Consider the following 22,004-nt stretch of genomic DNA (forward strand, 5'->3'; position numbering starts at 1 on the left):
AGATTTTTAAAAAGGAATACCTATTACCAGTGCAATGCTGGATTAAATGAAATAGTGTATACAAATACAGTTAACTTCCATGTGTCTGGCCCATACCTGGTATACCTGCAACTCTATCAACTTCCTTTTTATTCTGGGATGAAATACTTAAGATTGCTTCTTTCCCGGGCTAGAAGCAGGAATCCTACTTTTTAGATTAATTTGGCTGGATAGGCAGTTATAAAATGCATTTGAGGCGCTCTCTTGAATTTTAAAGAGGTGGATTTATAGTTTTAAGAAAATGATAAAAATGAAATCACTTCTATGTAGGACTCTATACTGTGTTTTATGAAAATTGCTATACTAAATAAAATGAATGACATCGTGAGGGAAGCAATACATTTGGGGGTTGAAGGTATCCCTGAGGTGGAGTGCTTGCCTTGCACATTGAGGTGCTGGATTTAATCCCCAGCACCACAGGAAAAAAAAAAAAAGAAGTTTGGTTTCTGCACATTCTTGGTACATAACTCCAAAGACCCTTGGATTTTCTTTTGCGATAAGGATCTTTTTGTATGCTGAGACAAAAGTACAGGTTTTGGGGAGTTTCCGCATTCCTGAGTTGCCTGGAGGGTGGTGTGCGCATAGAAGACACAGAAGCTCCATTCACCTTCCACATGAGTTGCCTTGTGCATCTTAACTGTATTCTTTATATCCTTTATTAAAAAAAGGGTGATTAAGGAAAGTGCTTCCCTGAGTTCTGTGAGGCAATATTGGAATTCTTGATTTATAAGCCAGCTGGTTAGAAGCACAAGTCACAACTCTAAAATGGGGGCGGGGGAGCAGTCTTGTAGGATCTGACTCTCCAAGTAGACTGTCAGAACTGATTTGAAATTTGAATTAGAAAGGATACTCAGCTCATGTCTTATAGAGAACTACTTAGTGTGGGCAAAGAAATGTATACCATCTGCTGTCAGAAGTGTTGACATGGGGCTTGGGGTGTAGCTTAGTGCTACAGCACCTGCATAATCTAGCATGTGCAAAACTCTGGGTTAAATCTTCAGTAAAAGCAACACACACACACACACCCCTCCTGTTAAGCATGGTAGTAACTCTGAAACAGTTTGGGTCCTGGGTCTAGCTATGGGTCCATGCTGGCCTCTGTTTCTCCTTGCCTGCTAGTAGGAAATTCCTCCTCTAGGAAGGAACAGGGGCCTCTTTAAGAGCTGCTTATAGAAGGCATTCAATATTTTGAATAAAGCATCCCCCTCAAACCACAACACAGTAAAGAATGCTCAAATACAGCTTAACTTTAACATTTTATTTTGTGTAAAAAAGGGCAAATTTAGTGAATTATTTTAATCTTGTACACAAAGTTATAATTTTAATGCTTTTCACATCCATGCTGAAAATTTGCAATTTGGTAAAAATGAAAGGAACATAAATTTCTCTGAAGGAATTTTTCACGCCATTATATACACTTCATGAGAAAGTTTCAAACACTTTCTCAATGATCACAAGTTACCAGAAAATAAGATTAAATTTGTACAGATATTGATCTATATATCAAATACATACAGAAATGATGTAAAAACCTTATGCAGTTTACTTTGATCTCTGTCCTCAAAAGATTTGCCTAGGAACAGAGAGATGCTTTTCTTCTGTATAAATGACTGTGGCTTTATTTAAAATATGAAAATCAAAGGAAGAAACCCAGTTTAATCACAGTATTTTTAAAATCCCTTCCCAATATTAAAGGATCATTACCAAATATATAGCACCATAATACAAATATTGATGGGAGAGGGTATTCACATCACACAAAATTAATAATAATAAAAACAAACAAACACTGAAAACCCGTGTTAGTATCCGTAGAATAAGAAGTTGATAACAGCTTTAGCTTTCCTCATACACAGCAAGGAAAAGGTTAAAGAGTTTAAACTACCAAAAGTCCCCAAGTAATCCTAACAGGAAAACAAAAACAAAAACAAACCCAAGGTCAGCAGTACACTGTGAACCGTAAGAGAATGGGTCTACTGAGTTGTACAATCAAGAGTTATGGCTGAGACATATATCTCCTCTGCATTGACTTATTTTCTGTTCTCAGCAGCAGGAGTTAGAGTATGAGTAATGAGGAGGGCTTCAGGTTGTATTTAGACTGTAGGAAGTCCTTACCAACCCTTAACTGTTGGTCACTGGATCAAGACAAAAAACACTTCATGAGTATGTGGGAAATCCTAAACACTCAGAGCCTGGTTTTTGCTATAGAACTGGAAGCTTATAAAACCTGGCTTCAGATGAGCATTCACAGAACTAATTACCAGGACTGGCTGGCTCCAAATCATATCCCTCCTGGTTTATTCAGTTCCCCAGAGGGCCCCTACACCCAAGGTACTCCTCGAGTACACCACAGGCTTCTTGAGCCTGCCTCATGGAGCCACAGTCCTGTATTTAATCCACTGAGCCTGAGAATAAAGACTGCTGTACCCTTTGCCTTGGAACTCTTCTAGGCTTTAAGTTTATGGGAAGATTCTTCAAAGTTCAAGATTTGGGAAGTGTGAGGATGTCACATTTATGGTAGGTCCCTCTCAGCAATGTTGTTTAAGATATCCAGTAATTTACAGCTGAATTCACATATATTTGACACGAGAATCAACTTGCATTGATGTGATCTGCATTTATGCCCCCAAAGAGTCAGTATTAAGAAATGGTGACATGCGATTCCATACATTCTTACATTATAAAGTAACACATTTTACTTCCAGTAGCTACTACAAAATCTTATGATATTAACCCCTCTTGCATAGAATGAGGTAAACCTGTGCGTATTACCAATGCTATTATTCCCCAAAGTAGAGCAATATTTTAGAAAATAAATTGCTGGTTTTAAACGTTCTATGCATTTTAAAATTCAAACAAAAATCTTACCTAAAATGGTCTCCTGGGACTTTCTAACATTTTTTAAAGCATTTCATAGGCTGAAGGACTGTAGAGGTTAATCATTTTGATTAATTTCTAATTAGCCCTGCCTATATTCCAGAGGAGATGGTCAGTATTATCACTCTGAAGAGGCCAGGCTAAGACCCAGAAGCACTTCTACAACAGATGCAATGAATTCCTGAGAGTTTAGTTTATGAACCTCACTGGTAAACGCTAGAGCTCTCTCATTCAGTCACAACTCGGTAGAAGGTTAGAAAACAGCAAACCTTTCACCAATTTACCCTTGTACCCTAATTTTAAAGGAAGCCATGTGAATTTTAAAATAGGGAATGTTCAAAATGGTCCAAATCACCTACTGTTATTACTGTTAAAATAAATTCTGACTACAAATAAAGATAATTCATACTAGATATAGGAATTGTATGAAAATTAAATTTTCTTTCAAATTAGTTTTCTAACAAATCCAAGCTAGTTAAATGTGGAGCTGGAATGATTTTGAAATCTAAACCTATTTCGGCTTTGAACAACTTTTGATTGTTTTGGTAATATAGAACATCCGTTTTGGGGTGTGGTCATGCCAAGTTGCTATCTCACAGATGAAGGGAAATGGCAGAGAACTAATCAGAATCCCTTTTTGTGGGGTTTATTTTAGTAAGGAAAAGAAAGTAAACTTAGGATAATATTGCATTTTCCCTAACCCCGCAACATGTATGTTGAGATCCTGTATATCTTGTCAACCATTCCAGTTTAAACACTTTAGTGTTAGGATAATTTGAATCATTTTTTACTTAAAAGAACACATAAATGTATCCAGAGTTCTTCCAGTTTCATATAGAACTCCAAATAAATTTTCACAGAATGAAAAACATTTCTGTACAAACATTTAAAATGGGCTGCAATAAAATGCCATCAAGCAGAATTAATTACCCCTTCTGTGATCTACATGGTGATAAGCCCTCCATGAGGGGTTCAGTTGCATATTTCTGCAGCAAAGGAAGCTGGAGATGTGACTGGCTTAACTTCTAAAAATCCAAAAATCTCCCAACAGGTACCAAAAAGGTTCATTTGTAATGACAGTTCATTTGCATTTACAACTATATCCTTCTTAAATCATTTCCTTCAATCCTGCTACCTAAACTTTAATCTTACCAAAAAAGTTAAGATTTTCAGTTCTTGTTAACAATGCACATAAATCCAAACTTGGAAAATATTACAAAATTCTTTCAAAAGCTTCAAATACAACACAAAAATTGTCCATCTTTTTATAAATTGAAAAATTTCCCCCCCCACCCGGCTAAAATAGTTTCCCTACCCACCTGAAAAATCTGGAACTGAAATTTTCTGTGTTTAGCAAAATGTCCCAGTAGAATAGCCCGCTGTACAGCTGGATTGATTATAAATCAGTTCTGTGTAAAATTTTTCCCCTCCCACCCTCAGTTTCTGAGCCACCTCATGGCTCTTGTTTGATGTAGAAGTTGGCAGAGCCATTGCTTTCCTGATCAGATGCTCCTTGGAGGAAGTTGTAATCCTCTCCATCTAGCAACTCCTCCTTCAGCTGCAACGTAGTCACTGAGAGAGAGAGAGAGAGAGAGAGAGAGAGAGAGGGAAATAGAGAAACGTACAGGATGTTATCAAGCTTCTGGAATATCTAGATTGCCTTTACTCTTCATGTTCCTTCAGCTTTATAATTAATAAGACTTCTTCATCAATAAATCTAAGAAGTAAACACCAGAGGGCTGGGGATGTAGCTCAGTGGTAGAGGGCTTGCCTAGCATGGGTTTTGATTCCTGGCACTGGAAAAAATACAACATAACACAACAAAGCACAACAACCCTGAAAGTTGAAACATTTGATTAAAAAATTTATTATTATTTTATTATTATTTTAAAGTGCTGGGTACTAACCCAGGGCTTTGCATGTGCTAGGAAAGTGCTCTACCATTAAGATACACCTCTGGTCTGAATTTTAATTTTCATTGTATACTGGCAATTTAGGAATGTTCTAGAAAGGAATAATACTGCATAGTGGACACCTTTGATGGAATGCTCAAGGTAATAATGCTCAGTAATCTAAAATAATTGTCTTTATGATAAAGTATTCACTTTTATGTCAATGTCTACAGAAACAATGGCATATTCCTTGCATACTTCTAAGTTACAATACACAATAAGTATGACTTTAATATGATCCTACTGTCCCTAAGGAGCACCTTTTATTTATTTTGTAGTGCTAGAAATTAAGTTAAGGGACTTTTGCACAGAAGGGAAGTGCTTTATACTACTGAGCTACACTCCTAGCCCAGGAGTACCTTTATTAAAAAGACCCCCCTAAAGTAAAAACAGCATGGATCTCATAATGAACATGCAAATATTATGAATAATGTGAAACAATATTTGCCATATAAATTACATTTATATAAATTTATAAAAATAAATCTGGTATTAAACTCCTATATTTAAAGTAAAGGCATAGAAAACTTGGGTAATTCTTTTAGTTTAATGTCTACTGGGTTAGAGGCATAGCCCAAGGGTACAGCACTTGCCTCACATACACAAAGGCCCTGGGTTCCAATCCCAATGCCACACACAAAAAAACTACTGACACTAGTAATGTGAAAATCACTGATGCAAAACTACTAACTTGTCCAATGGGATCATTTAATAGTAGTACAAACTGCCTGGCCAAGTTCTTATCTGATGACTCGCTTTTTAACGAAAACAAATTCAGAGTATAGGCAATACTCTATTTATGGATAGGTCATGTTTGAACAGGTCTTAATTTCTATGGAGGACTGTTTTCAGTTTCTAATATTCAGTTTCTAATATTTTATGACAGGAAAGAGGAATTTCATCTTTGCTGGGTCCAAAGCCAGAATTTCAGGTCAGGTTTAACTCTTGAGACTTTCCTATCTCCTTTAATAAACTACTCTTAACTTGTTACTACCCCTCAACGTAACTACCCAGCACCATTAGACTGCCCATGGAACTCTTTGTCAGACTAGTTTCATGAACTACCCAACCTCTCAGAGATGTGTTCAGTTTTCCTAAAAAGTTATTGTCCAGGAGCTGGGGATGTCGCTCAGTGGCAGAGCACTTGCCTAGCATGTAAAAACTCCTGGGTTCAATTCACCACGTTACTGTCTAACCCAAATTGAGCTGGTAAAGTTTCAAAAAAAAAAAAAAAAAAACACAAAACAAAATAAAGCGTTTTTTTTTTTTTTTTTTGGGGGGGGGAGCAGTATTTAGCATTGAATCCAGGGGCATTCTCCCACTGAACTACACCCCCAACTCTTTTTGTTCTTTTTTTTTTTAATATTTTATTTACATTTTAGTTTTTGGCAGACACAACATCTTTGTATGTGGTGCTGAGGAACGAACCCGGGCCGCACCCATACCAGAAGAGTATGCTACCGCTTGAGCCATATCCCCAGCCCCTCTTTTTATTCTTTATGTGGAAACAGGGTCTTGTTAAGTTGCCTAGGCTGGACTTGAACTTGCAATCCTCCTGCCTCTGCCCCTTGAATCACTGGGATTACAAATGTATACCACCATGCTCGGTGAAGTTACAAATAATTTGAAATACAGGTGAGGTGGTCTCTTAAAATAATACAATCACTGGAATCTAGTCCCATGGTGAGTAATGCTAACCTTGCTCAACTTCTTCAGGGTACACAGATCTACTAAACTGGCGGCCACAAACTATCCCTATCCCCCTCCCCCTCTCACTTGAGCCTGGGGTCAAGCTAGACAAGTGTTCTACTTCTGAGCTATAAACACTTTTTAAAATCTGAGTATTTTGAAACCAGAGATTTCACATAAAGAACTGGCAACATTTAACATCCTTAAAGAGCTATATGACCAGTGGGGAGTGATGGGCTGCCACACCCTGTATCTGGGCACCCTGAGAACCCCATCTATCACTAGGCCCCCAGGCTCATGCTGTTTACTCACTGAAGTAACTTTGAGCCTCTGCAGGTGAGGTATCTGGCTCTAAATCAAAGGAAAGACTTTGTTTTTGGTTTGTGTCTATTAGGTATCTTTTCATTAACAATCTGGAATGAGAGGATGCAAATACAGTAGTCCCCCTTTATCTCTGGTTTCATTTTTTGCAATTTCAATTTTCTGTGCTTAACTATAGTTTGAAAATATTGAATGGGAAATTCCTGTAATAAATAATTCTAAGTTCTACATTGTACCTTATTCTGAGTAGAGTGATGAAACCTTGTGCTGTTTGGGATGTGAATCTTCCCATCATCAGGTCTATCTGTGCCCTATATATTACCTGCCTGTTAGTCACTTAGGAGCTTTCCTATCTCCTTTAATAAAGTTATCTTTGTTACTGGATGGACCGTCATAGTATTGTAGTACATGTGTTCAAGTAACTGCTTACTTAACCCAAACAAGAGCAACAATGCTGGCAATTTTATTGTGGCACTTTGTTATGGTTTTTCTATTTTATTAGTAGTTTTGTTGTTAATTTCTTATGTGCCTAATTTATACATTAAGCTTTATCATAGATATGAACATTAAGAAGAAACATAACATATATGTATAGAGTTTGGTACTACATGTGGTTTTAGGCATCCACTGGGGCGGGGGTGGTCTTAGAAAATACTTCACTTGAATAAGGGAGACTACTGAATATGGAATGTAAACTGAGAACTGCTCATACTGAAAAGAATTAGGACTCAAGAGCATTAAGGGGGAGTAAGCATCTACATTTCTCATGTGACAATAATGCTGTCACTAATGTCACTATGTAGAACAGTATTAAAATGTCTACAACTTTTTTTTTGTGTGTGTGTGGTGCTAAGGATGGAAACCAGGACCTTGGACAGGTGCATATTAGGCATATCCTCTAACAGTGAGCTACACTTCCAACCGCCATATCCTGATTTTACTTACACAGAAGATTATTTTAAAAAATTAATGACCTCTGACATCTTATTTACTAATTTACAGGATAATCTTCTGAGCATCGACAACTTATTTTCTCATTTTACTTTAGTACCTGTGTTGGTACTGGTGGTTAAAAATTCAATAGGCCAAAGACAGAAAAGCGAATACACTGTGTATAATAACAGCAAAATTAACACCAATCGGACTATTGAAGGTTAAGCAAACAAAACTGTGCAGTTCTTTCCTTTCTTTAAAAAAAAAAAAAACAAACTACTTTTAATAAAATGCTGTTATAGAGAACTGTATTAAATGTATAATACCTATCCTTCATCTCACATGCACTAAAGTGTTAGGGACATTTTAACAATTCCACAAAGATAAACACATAGATAACAAAACCCAAATTCATTAAAGGTGCAGTACCCACAATAAAAGGTTGATTAAAACAATATCTTGTTGTAGGATGATCAGATGGCTAAATGAATGGGAACTACCGTGCCTTAAGATCAAACATGTTCCATTCAAACAGATGTTTTATTTTTTTAATGTTAAGAAAGGTAAGCTGAGATTCTAAAGCACATCTGAAGCTACGTGCATTTGCTGCTAATAACAAATTTCTGGATTAGGCTTCTAGTCATGTTAAAATATGAAAATGATGTACTTAAAAAAATCACTCAAGGTACAGGTGATACATTCACTCAGATGTGGAATGTTTTAATGAAAAGTTTCACGGAATCAAAAACAAAGCCTGTCTGTTATGTTCACACTAATAATTTTTCCTTCAGGCCTTATTCTCAATGAATGATGGATGAAATAGATCCTGTGGCCAGATGTCATCTTCTATACAAATGCTTTTTCTTAGCTCTCTTTTTAAAAGGAAATCACTTTGTTGACACTAATCACTAACATTTCAGGAAATAAACCAAAAATGACATTTTCCCATTTACAAAGCCCATAAATAATAAATTCTCTCAACAGCTAACTAAATTGCAGTTTTCAGATAGTCAAGGTAACAAAGCTGTTCCTACAGTTTCACCAGAGTAAAATCACACCATGTCCCACAAGATGCACCCCCAAGTCAGAAGACACAACAGACACTAAAGGAAGAAGGAAGTCACATAAGAAGCCATGTGCTGCTTTCTGTTTGGCAAGCTTACTCTATATTCTTGGGTTTTGCCAATCTAAAAAATCAAATTCTGTTTTACATGAATTGGGACCTCTCACAAAATGACACATGCCTCTAAAATTAGTTTTGTCTCAAGAAAATACACCCCAAATCCCATAAAAATTCAAACATATTCAGAACTCAAAATGTTTACACTTAATTAGGTAAAAGAAGACTATTTCATAATTAGCAAGTATAAAATGAAAAGTTAAACAAACAAGAAAAAAAAAACAACAACTGGAAGGTTCTTCAGACAGACTATGAAGGTTTTTCCATTAAAGAGCAAGTAACTTTGTAATTCTAATCTGTTTTTCATATAAAAGTATTGTAATTTTCTCTGGACATTGGGATATCAGGGTGATCATCAGAAAAACACTCTAGGAAAGGGGAAGATGACCTAACAGACTATGAGAGATGCAAAAGATAAACAATATATTCTAATGGACAAAAAAAAAAAAAAAAAAAAAAAAAAAGGCTGATAACTTCAGGGGCAAAAATGTTAGCAAATAGAAGAAAGAGGAAAACAGGTAGGCACTAAGTCTTATCTAGGTTTCCAACACATAAAAGACATTTTAAGGAATACTGAGAACTTTGGCTTTGAAGCCGTATCATCTGGACTCATGCCTATAGTTCATCATATGAAAGTGGAGCTCTCTGGCATCCTCTGAAACCACCTTTGTTCTTAGCAATTACAAATGGCCAAAATAACCCCTTCTGCAGTCTACTAACCTATTACTCTGGCCTCACCAACTAAACTCAAGACAAATGCCACTTTCTTAATAAATCACTCATTATACATACATAAACATGAAATTATGGCAATAAATCTCAAATCCAACACCAAAATTACATAGATATCATATTTCTAAATTTATGTTATTCGGTAATGTTTATGGTAAATGTTACTACCAAAAAGCACACTTACTCTAGAAGTCAAAACACAACCTTTCCATGAATGAGACCCTATGGAATGCACAAACAAAGCCTCACATTTGGATCTGATTGATCAGATTGTTCCTTCATGACACATTTCTCCCCTAGGTCAAGTCACAAAGAAACCTGCCAATTTAATGAAACCATGAAGTATTACAAATACCTCATAGCTGCATAAAGCTGAAATAACTTTACCATAATTTGAAGCTTACCAAGTATTTTATAACAACAACAACAAAAAAAAACCTTTCCTGATGATTCATCTTTGTGATGTGACTACCAAGGATCAGTGAGAATGAATATTTTAGTTAAAAGAAAAAGAAAACTTTAATGAGGCAGCATCTGACACGCCAGACCATGCTTTGTCTCCCGCCACCCAGCCCAGCACTTTACCCTCTGCAGTACCTGTAGTGCTGAGTGACTCGTTACCTGTTTTGAGGCTGGGCCTGAACTCTCGGCTAGTGCTGGGAGGTGGGAAGGCCTCTGGGGCTGTCTGTGCTGGCAGGGCTCGGTATGGAGGAGGAGTCAACTCTTCGTCACCAGAGAAGCTCCTCCGCACCCCGCCTGTCATGGGCAGGCTCGACAAACTGACAGGCTTCTTCCCAACTGGCATCTTCCTCTCTAAACATCAAGTCAGACTGAAGTAAGCTTTGACTTACGTGCGTGGTACGAAAAGTGCAATGCATAACTAGGAAGGCTGGGTTGCACAGACACTGCAAAGAGAACCCACTATGCTAGGGTTGTATTTCCTGCAACAATGGAGTATTTGAGTTTGTGTGAGTGTTGGGAGTGGTAGTGGGAGACACCGTTTCTTCTCTGAGTGCTCTCTTACTGCTTCCTAACTCTCCAGTATATTTAAAAAATTACAAAGCAAAATGAACTATAGAGACCATTTAGTGTGGAGAAAAGCTAGCTGGCTAATTTCTTTCAAGAAAACCTCAGCTTGAGGTAGGGTAAAAAAACAATGGAAAAGAGTCTTTTTTTCCCTCTTTCTCTGGCCATGCTGGGGACTGGGAGGACCTCATAAACACGAGGCAGGTACTTTACACCAAGCTACACTCCCAGACTGAGAGAAGATTTTAAAAGTGATAATTTCAGGGTAGTATTTCACTGGTCAAATAAGCTCAAATGCTGGTTTTCAGGGAGAAAGCAAAGTAAAATATTTTTAACTGCATTATCCAGGGGGCAGGATTTTACTGATATAAAATGTGCTCCCCTAACAATAAATTCTCTCTCTCTCTCTTTTTTTTTTTTTTTTGATACTAGGGGTTAAACCCAAGGGTGCTTTACTACTGAGCTTCAATCCCCAGTCCTTTTTGTTTTGTATTTTGAAATAGGGTCTTGCTAGTTGCTGAGGCTGGCCTTAACTTGGAAACCTCTTGTCTCAACCTCTGAAGTTGCTGAGACTACTGGCATGAGCCAACATGCCTGGATAACAAGACATTCTTTTAGAAAACATTTCTAATTCTTATTCTGAAAAGCACTTCTAAAATTTAAAAGCTCATTGCCTGAAAGTTCTTAAGCTGCTTTCTTTTGAAACAAAATTTATCGCACCCTTCGGATATAGTTTCATTAGCCTTGTAGTACTTACAATAGTGCTTTTACTAATCAAAAATATACTCTAAACTTTACTAATACCAAATCACCAAGTATAATGCATTACTGAGGTTGACAGCTGAAGGATACTTACACAGCTTTGTGACTCTAAGTTATTTCTGTTCTTGTCCAAAGTCTACAATGACCCAGGTAAGAGCAATCAGAATTATGCTTCCCAAAATCAGAACTAAAAGATAAATCTAAGACAACATTCCTATGTAAAATGATATGGAAGATAAAGTTCCAGTAGTACACATTCAACTCTCAACTGCCAAACCAAAATCATGTGCAACAACAACTACTTAGACTTTTTTCTAATAAATTATATAACTTATAGAGGTAAAATGGCAAGGAACAATCTCCAAATCCTACTACTCCCAGTAGCCCTGAAAATAGTGAAATTTAACAGAAATTAGTGTTGCTTTTCCTGCTCCAGAATTACTACACCTTGAGAAAGAGGCTTTTGAGACTGAACAGTCTATAGATCCTCTTTGCAGAACTTATTTTCAAAAGAGCTAGTTAACAACTACACCTTTACAGCATGAATTCAGCTCATTAGCCCCAACAAGCTAGAATGATGAAGCCAATCAACCACGTCTCTGTAAAATGTAAACAGTACCAAAGAACATCCTAATAAAAGATTTTAAGTACCAAAAAGACCAAAGAGTTATAAGATGAAACAACAAAGCCAGAACCTAATAACCAACCAGCAAACACAAGGTTTTATAGCCCATGTACTACTGACATAAAAAAAAGCCTATTTTGCAACGAATGACTTAGGTTTCTAAGCCCCAAGTTTGTTCTTATTTAGGTAAATGGCGTTGTGGGAAAATTTTCTAATAAATCATTTTGTGTGTGTATAAAAAAGCAGCAGATAAAAACTGCTCCTTCTTAATACTACACTCTTTATCTTCAATTCCAACATTCAGAAATTTTATATTTTGACAACAAAACCATACTCATTTGGTGATACATTTATAATTTTTACTTGATCCATTTAATGTAAATATTTATTTTTTGGTTCAGAAAATGTTCCAGAGTGTGCAATGGGTATTACAAAATTTATGCCACACACACCGTATTTCTAAAATCCAAAAAATTCTGAATTCCAAACCACATCAGTCCTAAGGATTTCTAATGAGGGTGTGTGTGTGTTTGTGTTTTCTTTCTCTCTCTCTCTTTTTTTTTTTTTTTGTGATGCTGGGGATCCACTGCAGGGCATTACATTTGCTTGGCAAGAGCTCTATCTCTGAGCTACATCCCCAGCTCAGGTTTGTACTTCTTTTCCTTTCTATATCCAAAGAAAAATTTAAAGGCATTAAAATGAAGTCATAATATTGAGAGCTATAAAAAGTCACAGTTTATGAATATATTCCATCTATATAGCTAAATTCAATATTCCAGCTAATCCAGAAATCTAGTAAGGATAAATATCACCAGTACTGATATTATTACCTCATTAATTACATTCTTTCTTCCATGCCCCTAGCCCATTAATTTAAATAATCTAAATCCCATAGCCAGAACCAAGCCCTGAGAGAATCATATTGAGGGAGGCGTTTGAAATGTGTACACAATAAGTCATAAATTAATAAATAGTATTCTTCATAAATCTTGGAGTAATAAAATTAATCTTCTTCTTCTTCTTCTTTTTTTTTTGCAATATGGGAATGAACCCAGGGCCTTATGCACCTAGGCTAGCTCTACAAGAGTTATAGCCCAAGCCCTCTGCCTTTTTAAAATTCTTTTAAAATTTTTATTCTGAAATAGGGTGTCACACTAAGTTGTCCAGGTTGGCGTTGGGTAGCTGAGAATATAGGTATGCGCCATCATATGTAGCATAAAACCATTTTTAATTTGATATCTGGGAAAGAAAATACTGAAATCTCACAATTTTCTGACGTGTTTTCCAACAGAAAGTTATAAGACCAGTTAAACTGTCCTGTAAATTCCTCTTACAGAAAGCTAAGGGATTACATCTGCTAAAGTTAATCCACAGTTAAAAAATTCTCACCAAATTCTTCCTTATTCAGATGAATAGGAACTCCTTTGATCTGCCTGGTTTGACAATACTCTCTGAAGTGCTTTTAGGGGAATAACAGACTTTCTAGGCAGCTGTTGGCAAAAAATTCTGAGTCTGTGGGTCCTGTAAAGGGGCAAGAGACAATCTTCTCTATGTGTAGTGTGTGACTGACTAGGGTTTTGTGTTGGGGAAAAAAAAACATTTTTTTTTTTTTTGAGATACTGGAGATTGAACCCAGGCATGCTCTACATCCCCAGCCCTTTTAATTTATTTTTTGGTACTGGGGATTGAATTCAGGGGCAATCAACCACTGAGCCATATCCCCAGTCCTCTTTTATATTTTGTTTACAGACAGGGTTTCACTGAGTTGATTGGGACCTCACCTTGTTGAGGCTAGCTTTGAACTCACGATCCTCCTGTCTTAGCCTCTCTAGCCACTGGGATTACAGGTGTGCGCCACTGTGCCTCACTGGTTTAAGTTTATTTTTTTTTTAAGTTGTAGATTGGGCACAGTACCTTTGTTTTATTTTTATTTGGTGCCAGGGATCAAACTTAGTGCCTCACGTGTGCTAGGCAAGCACTCTACTAACTGAGCTTCAACTTCAGCCCTTATAAAATTTTTTGAGACAGGATCTTGCAAAGTTGCCAAGTTTGGCCTTGAACTTGTGATCTTCCTGCTTTAGTCTCCTTAGTTTCTAGGATTACAGGTGTCATTATTCCCAGCCTGAAATTTATTTTTCAAAGCACCATTACAGTGGCCAGTAGAAGTTTTTAAGTTCTTCCCTTAAAAATTATAAACAAATAAGTAATCAGAAAGATAAGAATAAAAATATACTTAAGTCTTTATGGTGCTATGAACACTTATTTCAACATATGGCAAGTCAGTTGGAGACATTTTTTTTTTAAGCCTTTTAAGTTTTAATCCTCCAGAACTTTTTGCTTAAAAAAACCTTTCATTAAGATACATAACCTTATCTTAGAATAAAATATTCTATGACATGCTTCATGAAGTTATAAAACCTGTGGCTTTCTATGCTGGTGGTGAGGGTAATATATTTTTGGTACTAGTGATTAACCCAGAAGTGCTCTACCACTGAGCTACACCACCAGCCCTTTTCTAATTTTTAAATTGTTAGACAGGGTTTCAGTAAGTTCCCAGGATGACCTCAAACTTGCAATCCTCCTGCCTCAGCCTCCTGAGTAGCTGGGATTACAGGCCAAAAAAATATTTAAATTTAAAAGAATCGAATATCAGCATATTTTTATATTTCTGTGGCTATTAATGTCAATGATCATTCACTGTAAGGCAAAATATAGCACAAAAAGCACACTGAGAAAAATTGGTTTGGTAGCCATCAGCCTGGATTGATTGTTCTAGAAAGATAGCTATACTTTGTAAGAAGAACTTTTTTTCTTTTTTTCTGGAACCAGGGATCAAACCTAGGGTTTTGCAGATGCGAAGCAAGAGCTTTGCCACTGAGCTACATCCCAGCCCAGAAGGATGGGTTTATTAAGCTCTGAGTCTACTGTAAGCATCAAGTACCTGCTTATTTATTTATTTATTTATTTACTTATTTTTTAGCTTTTAAAATGAAAAGTTAAAATAATAAAAAAGTATTGACTTTTGGTAGGTTTTTAAATGATTTCAAGAAACATTTGTAGGTTTCTTTCTTTACCATGTAAATACTATGGCAGTAATTTCTCCTCTCAATTAAAATGCTTTTCATGATTGAAAAGGTTTGCCTTTTATGGCATACTGCACCTTTAAGCATAATACATAATGCAGATCATCAGTTCTCACAAGGATAGAATTTTCTGTGCAAGAATACTGTGACCCCAATTGATTAACAATGAGAAAATGTATGTAAACACCACATGGTGACCCACTTTTCTTATGTCCTTTGTATTGCTGGGACTTAGCCTTTTTCTTCTGTTTTGATGAAGCTGATTGGCTTTCTCTTGATGCTGAAAAATAAAAAGGAAAATTGGTACCAGATAATTGCTAATCATTTAGATATAATTTAGATGAACTGTCTTTATGAAGACCATTATGCTTATAAAAATACATGATGCTCTGAAATAAGGGTATACTTTTTCCTACAAAAGCAGGAGCCTCAATACCAAACAGATTCCACTATTTACTCAATAGTACTTACTATACACCAATACATTTTTTTTGCCTGTAATTTTAAACTTGTCAAAACTGCAAGACCAGTTTAACCTGGTGACTACTGTGTTTCTATAGTCACTATGTAGTTCATACTGCCATGGTACACATGGTCTGATTCTGTGATAGTGTTGTTGAGTCTTGATATCTTACCTGGCAACCAATCAGACATAGGTATATTCTTGTCCTGTGAGCTCACAAGATGATTTATGTGAGACAGTCCTCTGGAGAATTGCTGATTTTTACAAAAGGACACCTTTTCTGTATACCAACTTACACTGTGATGCTGGAGGCTGTAGTTGATATCCAGTTAACTGACACCACCCTACAGGATAGAGGTCAGGAGACTCACAGTCTACCCACTGATCATACTCTTCTTCCCATCCATCAAAATGTATCCTCAAGAGACGATGAATAATTCGAGTTACTGTGGCTACACATATTAAACGTGGCTCCATGAGATCTACTGCTTCTAATTTCATTCCTACACGAAATCCATGATTTGGAACATCCTGACACAGAGAAGCAAAATATTAACACTGTTTTATAGAAAGACACAAAAGTCTACTATGATTTAGAAAGCAAAAAAGAGAAGACATATAGCCAAACAACATAATTTAAAACAAAAATTCCCATTCTTTAATTATGCAAACATATTATGAAACTAAAGCATTCAAGAACTAGGTATGATACGTTCTCATTTCTATTTCATTCAGATTAAAAACTTTAGAAACAATCTTTTCTCTTAAGAAAATATTTGTATTGCTTTATCACGAAATATTCATTCATTTTTGGGTCGGTCTATCTATCTATCTATCTATCTATCTATCTATCTATCTATCTATCTATCGCTACCACAGATTGAACTCAGGGGCACTTGACCAATGAGCCACATCCCCAGCCCTATTTTGTATTTTATTTAGAGGCAGGGTCTCACTGAGTTGCTTAGCACCTCACTTTGGCTGAGGCTGGCTTTGAACTCATGATCTTACTGTCTCAGCCTTCTGAGCCACAGAGCATGGCCTAAATGCTTATATTTATATTAGTCTTCATTAAGGTTATTCTAACACAGGCAAAGAAACATATGTGAGGTCATCATTATTATGCTTCCATTTAAACTTACCTTATTAAATAGTTTTACTGGTGCTGCAATGGAGCCAGTTTCCCTGAGGTAGTCAAACCATTTAAAAGGAAGTTTTGTGTAACCTAAAAGAAACAACTAGTTTTAAGTAGCAGTTCATTTAAAATTAGCATAAATATTATAATGCAGATAAAATAATTCAGCACATGCAATTTCAGATTTAGGCAATGTGAGAAGCTCCTAACTCGTGCTCTTATACTACAGAGTGCAATGGTTCCTTCGTGTTACAACCATCCTTCCTTTCCAGACACACAGGTGTGTCTGCCTACCCTAATGCAAAAGTGACTCTTCTCTGTTCTGTCTATAACAGACTTTTGAGGGTGTTTTTGGTTACACTGAAGACTGAACCTAGGGTTCAGCATGCTAGGCAAAAGCTGTACAATTAAGCTATAGTCTATCCTCAGACTTTAGCTTTTTCAACCCCAGGCTTTTTTTTTTTAAAAACCTTTATTTATTTATTTTACCCAGTGCCTCACTCATGCACTCTACCACTGAGCCACAACCCCAGCCCAGTCAATCCCAGGCTTTTGAACAGTCTAGCATTTAAAACTCTGGAGCGGTATTTTTCTCTTTTGAAAGAAAACTTGTTGAGCCAGCGGTAGTATTGTAAACCTTTGTTTTCACTTTCCCCCCATCTTAGTGAAAATCTCAAGGTCCAGATGTTGAAATTAATAGTGTAATTTATTAAAGCTAGCTAGAATATAATGCTTTTAAAGCAACCCAGAACTCTAGTGTGGGTATGTTTGTATGCATTTATTTATTTATACACATACACACATATTGTATATATACCCACATACCAAGAAAATCTAGGGCTGTGTTAAATGTAAGCAGGTACCATGTAAGAAGAAATCAGGTTTAAACTCCAGTTAACACTGTATCAAGTACCTCTGGGTGGAGTAAGTTCAATCATGTTAATTTCACAGAAACCGACAGGGAAAATAGAAGGAGAGGTTGCATGGTAACAGAACCAATCAGATCCATCTGCTGCTTCTGAGCCATCGATCCCAATCATCAGGAATCCATCAGCCAGCACCTTTTAAATTAAGAGAATCCCAAGTATTTAAAATTAGACATCACTATTTTAAAAAATATTACCTTAAATTAAATGACATTCTAAAAGGAAAATCTACTGTATAAAGGTCTCTGAAGTGAAAAAAATGCTTCTTTATTGAATTATATTAAATAATATGTTATAATGAAAAACCTATGTAAGCTGTAGGGTGCACTAGAAACAAAAGCACAACTATATAGAAGTGATATCAGAGGTCTGGGAAACAGTATCTTTACCAACCACGAGAGTTGCTGCTCTTTACAATTTAATCAGGTAGGACTGTCAGCCACTCTAGGTAGTATTGCCTTTACTTCTTTCCTGCTGATTTATCACACAAAGGAGTCTCTCCAAACCTTCTTCAGCTTTAAGTTCTAACTTGACCTCTTTCATCATGCTTCTCCACAACCCCAAGGGTGGCCCATGAAGGGGCTCTTCTTTATGCCTCATATTGTTTTAACAAGAAGTCCAGTCTCCCCCCATTTTTTAACAAGACAAACTTTTTCTTTTTTTAGAGAGGGAGAGAATTTTTTTAAATGAGTCAATGCATTCTTTTTTTTTGAGAGAGAGAGAGAGAGAGAGAGAGAGAGAGAGAAAGAGAGAGAATTTTAATATTTATTTTTTAGTTAACGGTGGACACAACATCTTTGTTTGTATGTGGTGCTGAGGATCGAACCCGGGCCGCACGCATGCCAGAAGAGCGTGCTACCACTTGAGCCACATTCCTAGCCCGAAAACTTTTTCATCTTGCCCTGTTACCACTAGGACCTTGGTCCAAAAACATCATTTCTAATACTCTAATGTTTCCCAATTTCTATTACATTTAAAAAATATTTTATCTCTAGCAATAATTATAGGTTCAAACTTACAGAAAAGGCACAACAGCATAGACCATGAACTCTGTATACCTGCACTCAGAAGCCTAATTTGAGGTACAAGTCATGCAATTCCTTGCTGAATCATTTCTGTTATTATTGGTTATTTACTCAATCCAGTGACCTTTTCCCCCAGCACGTATGCTCTTCCAATTACAGCTTCATGGAAGTACCTGATAACCATTCTTAACTTCTTGAAACATTTTCTCATAGATTTTCATCACAATACCGTCTATTGGTCAATATTTCCATCTCTATAGCCCCTTTTTCATTTCTTTTGGTAGTTGCCCTTTCACTTCCAGCCCTTAAAATTAACTTTCTGACTGAGGCTGTTTTTTTGTTTTGAAAACTTTATACCCTGAATGATTTAATGGTCAGTTTCTTTCTATTCCAATGATTCATAGAGTTATTTGAGTTTGCCTCCCTTCCAGAGTCTTAGTCCTGCATTTTACCTGTATTCTAAAACTAAGGCATCAAGCCAACAGCTCCTTCTTTATTCCTTCAGAGGTAACTGGTCATCAGGTCCCACAATACCAACTCAAACAGTTAGTCCTCCTTCTCCTTTTTTTTTTTTGTATTGGGGATTGAATACAGGGGTGCTTAACCACTGAGGCACATCCCTAGCCCTTTTTATATTTTATTTATAGACTCACTAAGTTGCTTAAGGCCTAAGTTCCTCAGACTGCCTTTGAGCTTGCAATTTTCCTGCCTCAGACTCCTGCTGGGATTACAGGTGTGCGCCACCATGCCTGGCTCGGTCTCTTCTTTATTCTTGCCCTTAACTGCTCTCTTCATCCACTATGAACATTTCCGCTGTTAAACAGAATGACCTGTGTTCAATCCAGAAAGCTAAGATGCCCAGATGGCTTGGCCAACCATTAAAGGCTACACTATTTTTATTCTCTGTCCCCAGGTTCCTTTCTTCTAGATATTTCTATTAAAATTGGACACATACAACAATAACTTTCTCTTCAAGCTAATGGTTTCACCTTCTGTCTCTGAAGAGAAGTATCTCACTCATCAGGATTCTCTTCTCCATCTTTCTAACCATAGCTGGCTGGATCAGGGGCTAGTAATGTATCACACAGGCAGTCAAGCCAATAGCTGGGTTCAGCCCTTCAGATTCTTTCAGTCATTGGAATTAACAGACACAGAGACTGTTGTCAAGTCATGGTGGGAGGGAATTGAAAGGCTATTATATAAAATAGAGCTAGGGACTGCCAGTGCACATGGAGTGAGCAGGGAAACAGTAGAAAGAGAGTGAAAGAAAAGTGGCATCAACTCAGAGTGGAGCAGAGATGGGACAGAAAGGCCCTGGAAGGAGGGGAGAATAATACTGGATCTGTGCTTTTCCAGTTCTCATACACTGTCCTTGTGTCTGTGTTTCTCTACTGTGACCTTAGAGTAAATTTCTCAGAGCTAACTTGAGTGGATTTCTGTACCTCATCAACAAAAACCTTGACCTAAATATCCAACACAACTTCCCTGATATTGCTGCATGTGAAACTTGCCATTTCCTACACAAGGCCTATACTTTCACCTTAGGCTATCTTGTATTAAGCTTGTTTTTGTACATCTTATTTTTGTTCCATATGACTATAAACTTTCCAAGAGTTCAAATCACATCTAGCATGGAAGTATTAATTATTCTCCAAATGAAGCTTGATATTCTCTTCACTGGTCATTTCACTTCCCTGGAATAGAGCATGATACAATGGCACTGCTTCCCAAACTTGCCGACTGTGAGATCACTTACAGAACTTCTTTTTTAAACAAATATAGATTTCGAGGCAATATTTCTTGCTATTCTGATTACACAGGCTTGCAGGAGATCATGGGAATCTGATCTCCCTTATCTGGAAGTTTTACTACTAGTCAGGTAGAACCAGTTTTAGAAGATGGGGCAGCTTTGTGATGGTAATAAGAGGCACATGGGATATGGCAGCCATCATAAGTGTTTGCCCAATTGTATTAAGATGTAAATCACAATTTACTACATTTTTACATAAGCAGATTCTGCATTAGTGTTTCTTAACCAAAGCTGTATATGAGAATCACATGGGGTCTTTAAAAAATACCAACGCAGAGGTCCCAATACAGACTAATCAATTTGGAATGGAGGGAAGGGGCTTGGCCAATTTATTATTTTTTTTAAGTTCTCCAGGAAATCTTGATGCTTACTGAAAATTGAGAACCCTTCTAGATATTTTCATAAGAACAGTTACATATGAAATGGAAAAGAGATAAAAAGAAAAAAATTATCAAGAGAAAGAAAAATCATAAAAAGAAACACAGGAAAATTAAAGATAAACTTGCCCTTGTTATAATACTGTTTTGGATTAACTTTGACCAGGAAGTAACTTTGAAATACTCTTTCTCTAACTCAGGATAAGCTTCTGTAAATAAAAACAGCAGACTCAAAATGACTATCATAATAAGCCACAAAGATCTGATAATAGAATTCAAATTCACTTTGAAATTCCTAATAAACCTTTCCAGTGAAGATCCAGACATGCACAATTAATAAATATGCCAGGGTTTCCTTCTACTAGCATAAGCCCAGTTCCTTTATAATTATATTTGTTTCAAAACCTATTCTCTTACCTTTCTAATGGTTGCGACACATATTGTAGAAAGATTTAATGGGTCTATAGCTTCCAATTTCATTCCTTCCTTGAACCATTCCCCACTCTGGTCTACTTCTTTTACCTAAAGAATTATATGAAAGCACATGCAATGTTATAGATGTTACTACCGATCTGAAAAGGTTTACCAGATTCTTTCTCCTTCCTACCTAATATTACAACTTAAATTTCCATTCGGGAATACAGAGTTTAGGCAAAAACAATTTAAGAATAAGTATAATAAAGATTTGTGATACTTATGGATTATAAAATCTTAATCCATTTAAATGAACGTATGTAACTGTGATTTCCATAATTTTAGGAAAAAAACCCCACAACCCTCTTTCAAATCTAATTTACAAATGAGGGTTCTTATAAAAACTTCTTACCTTAGCAAATAAATGTGGTGGTGTATCAAAATGTCCATCCTGTTTCTTTGTAATATCTACAAGGAAAAGTTACATACTAATCTGTCAGCATTTGTGAGAAGACCAAAAATCATGTTTCTTTGAAGGCTTCAAACTCACAAGGTATGTAATACTCTAAAACATGGCAGAAAGACATGCCTTCTACATTTATGGTGAATAATATTAAGTCTTTTCTCTCTTTAGG

The 22,004-nt window shown here is 36.5% G+C and overlaps 1 protein-coding gene across 10 annotated transcripts in view; it reads right to left on the minus strand.

Annotated features, from left to right (window-relative positions):
- Positions 1 to 1,320: 1,320 nt before the first annotated feature.
- Mbtd1 (mbt domain containing 1) overlaps positions 1,321 to 22,004 on the minus strand; it is a 64,299-nt gene continuing 43,615 nt past the window's right edge. For 8 of the 10 annotated variants that reach the window (XM_076871659.1, XM_076871660.1, XM_076871658.1 and 5 more), the window contains 8 exons: positions 21,782 to 21,837; positions 21,373 to 21,477; positions 17,731 to 17,878; positions 16,825 to 16,907; positions 15,979 to 16,213; positions 15,422 to 15,499; positions 10,345 to 10,536; positions 1,321 to 4,488 (listed from right to left, as the gene is read on the minus strand). In XM_076871659.1, the coding sequence (XP_076727774.1) occupies positions 4,370 to 4,488; positions 10,345 to 10,536; positions 15,422 to 15,499; positions 15,979 to 16,213; positions 16,825 to 16,907; positions 17,731 to 17,878; positions 21,373 to 21,477; positions 21,782 to 21,837 (1,016 nt within the window). In that variant the 3' untranslated portion in view covers positions 1,321 to 4,369. The remainder of the gene's footprint in view (positions 4,489 to 10,344; positions 10,537 to 15,421; positions 15,500 to 15,978; positions 16,214 to 16,824; positions 16,908 to 17,730; positions 17,879 to 21,372; positions 21,478 to 21,781; positions 21,838 to 22,004) is intronic. The other 2 variants (XM_076871664.1, XM_076871663.1) reach the window with 1 other exon arrangement.

The sequence above is a fragment of the Callospermophilus lateralis genome, chromosome 11 (assembly GCF_048772815.1).
Source record: "Callospermophilus lateralis isolate mCalLat2 chromosome 11, mCalLat2.hap1, whole genome shotgun sequence".
Lineage (NCBI taxonomy): Eukaryota > Metazoa > Chordata > Mammalia > Rodentia > Sciuridae > Callospermophilus > Callospermophilus lateralis.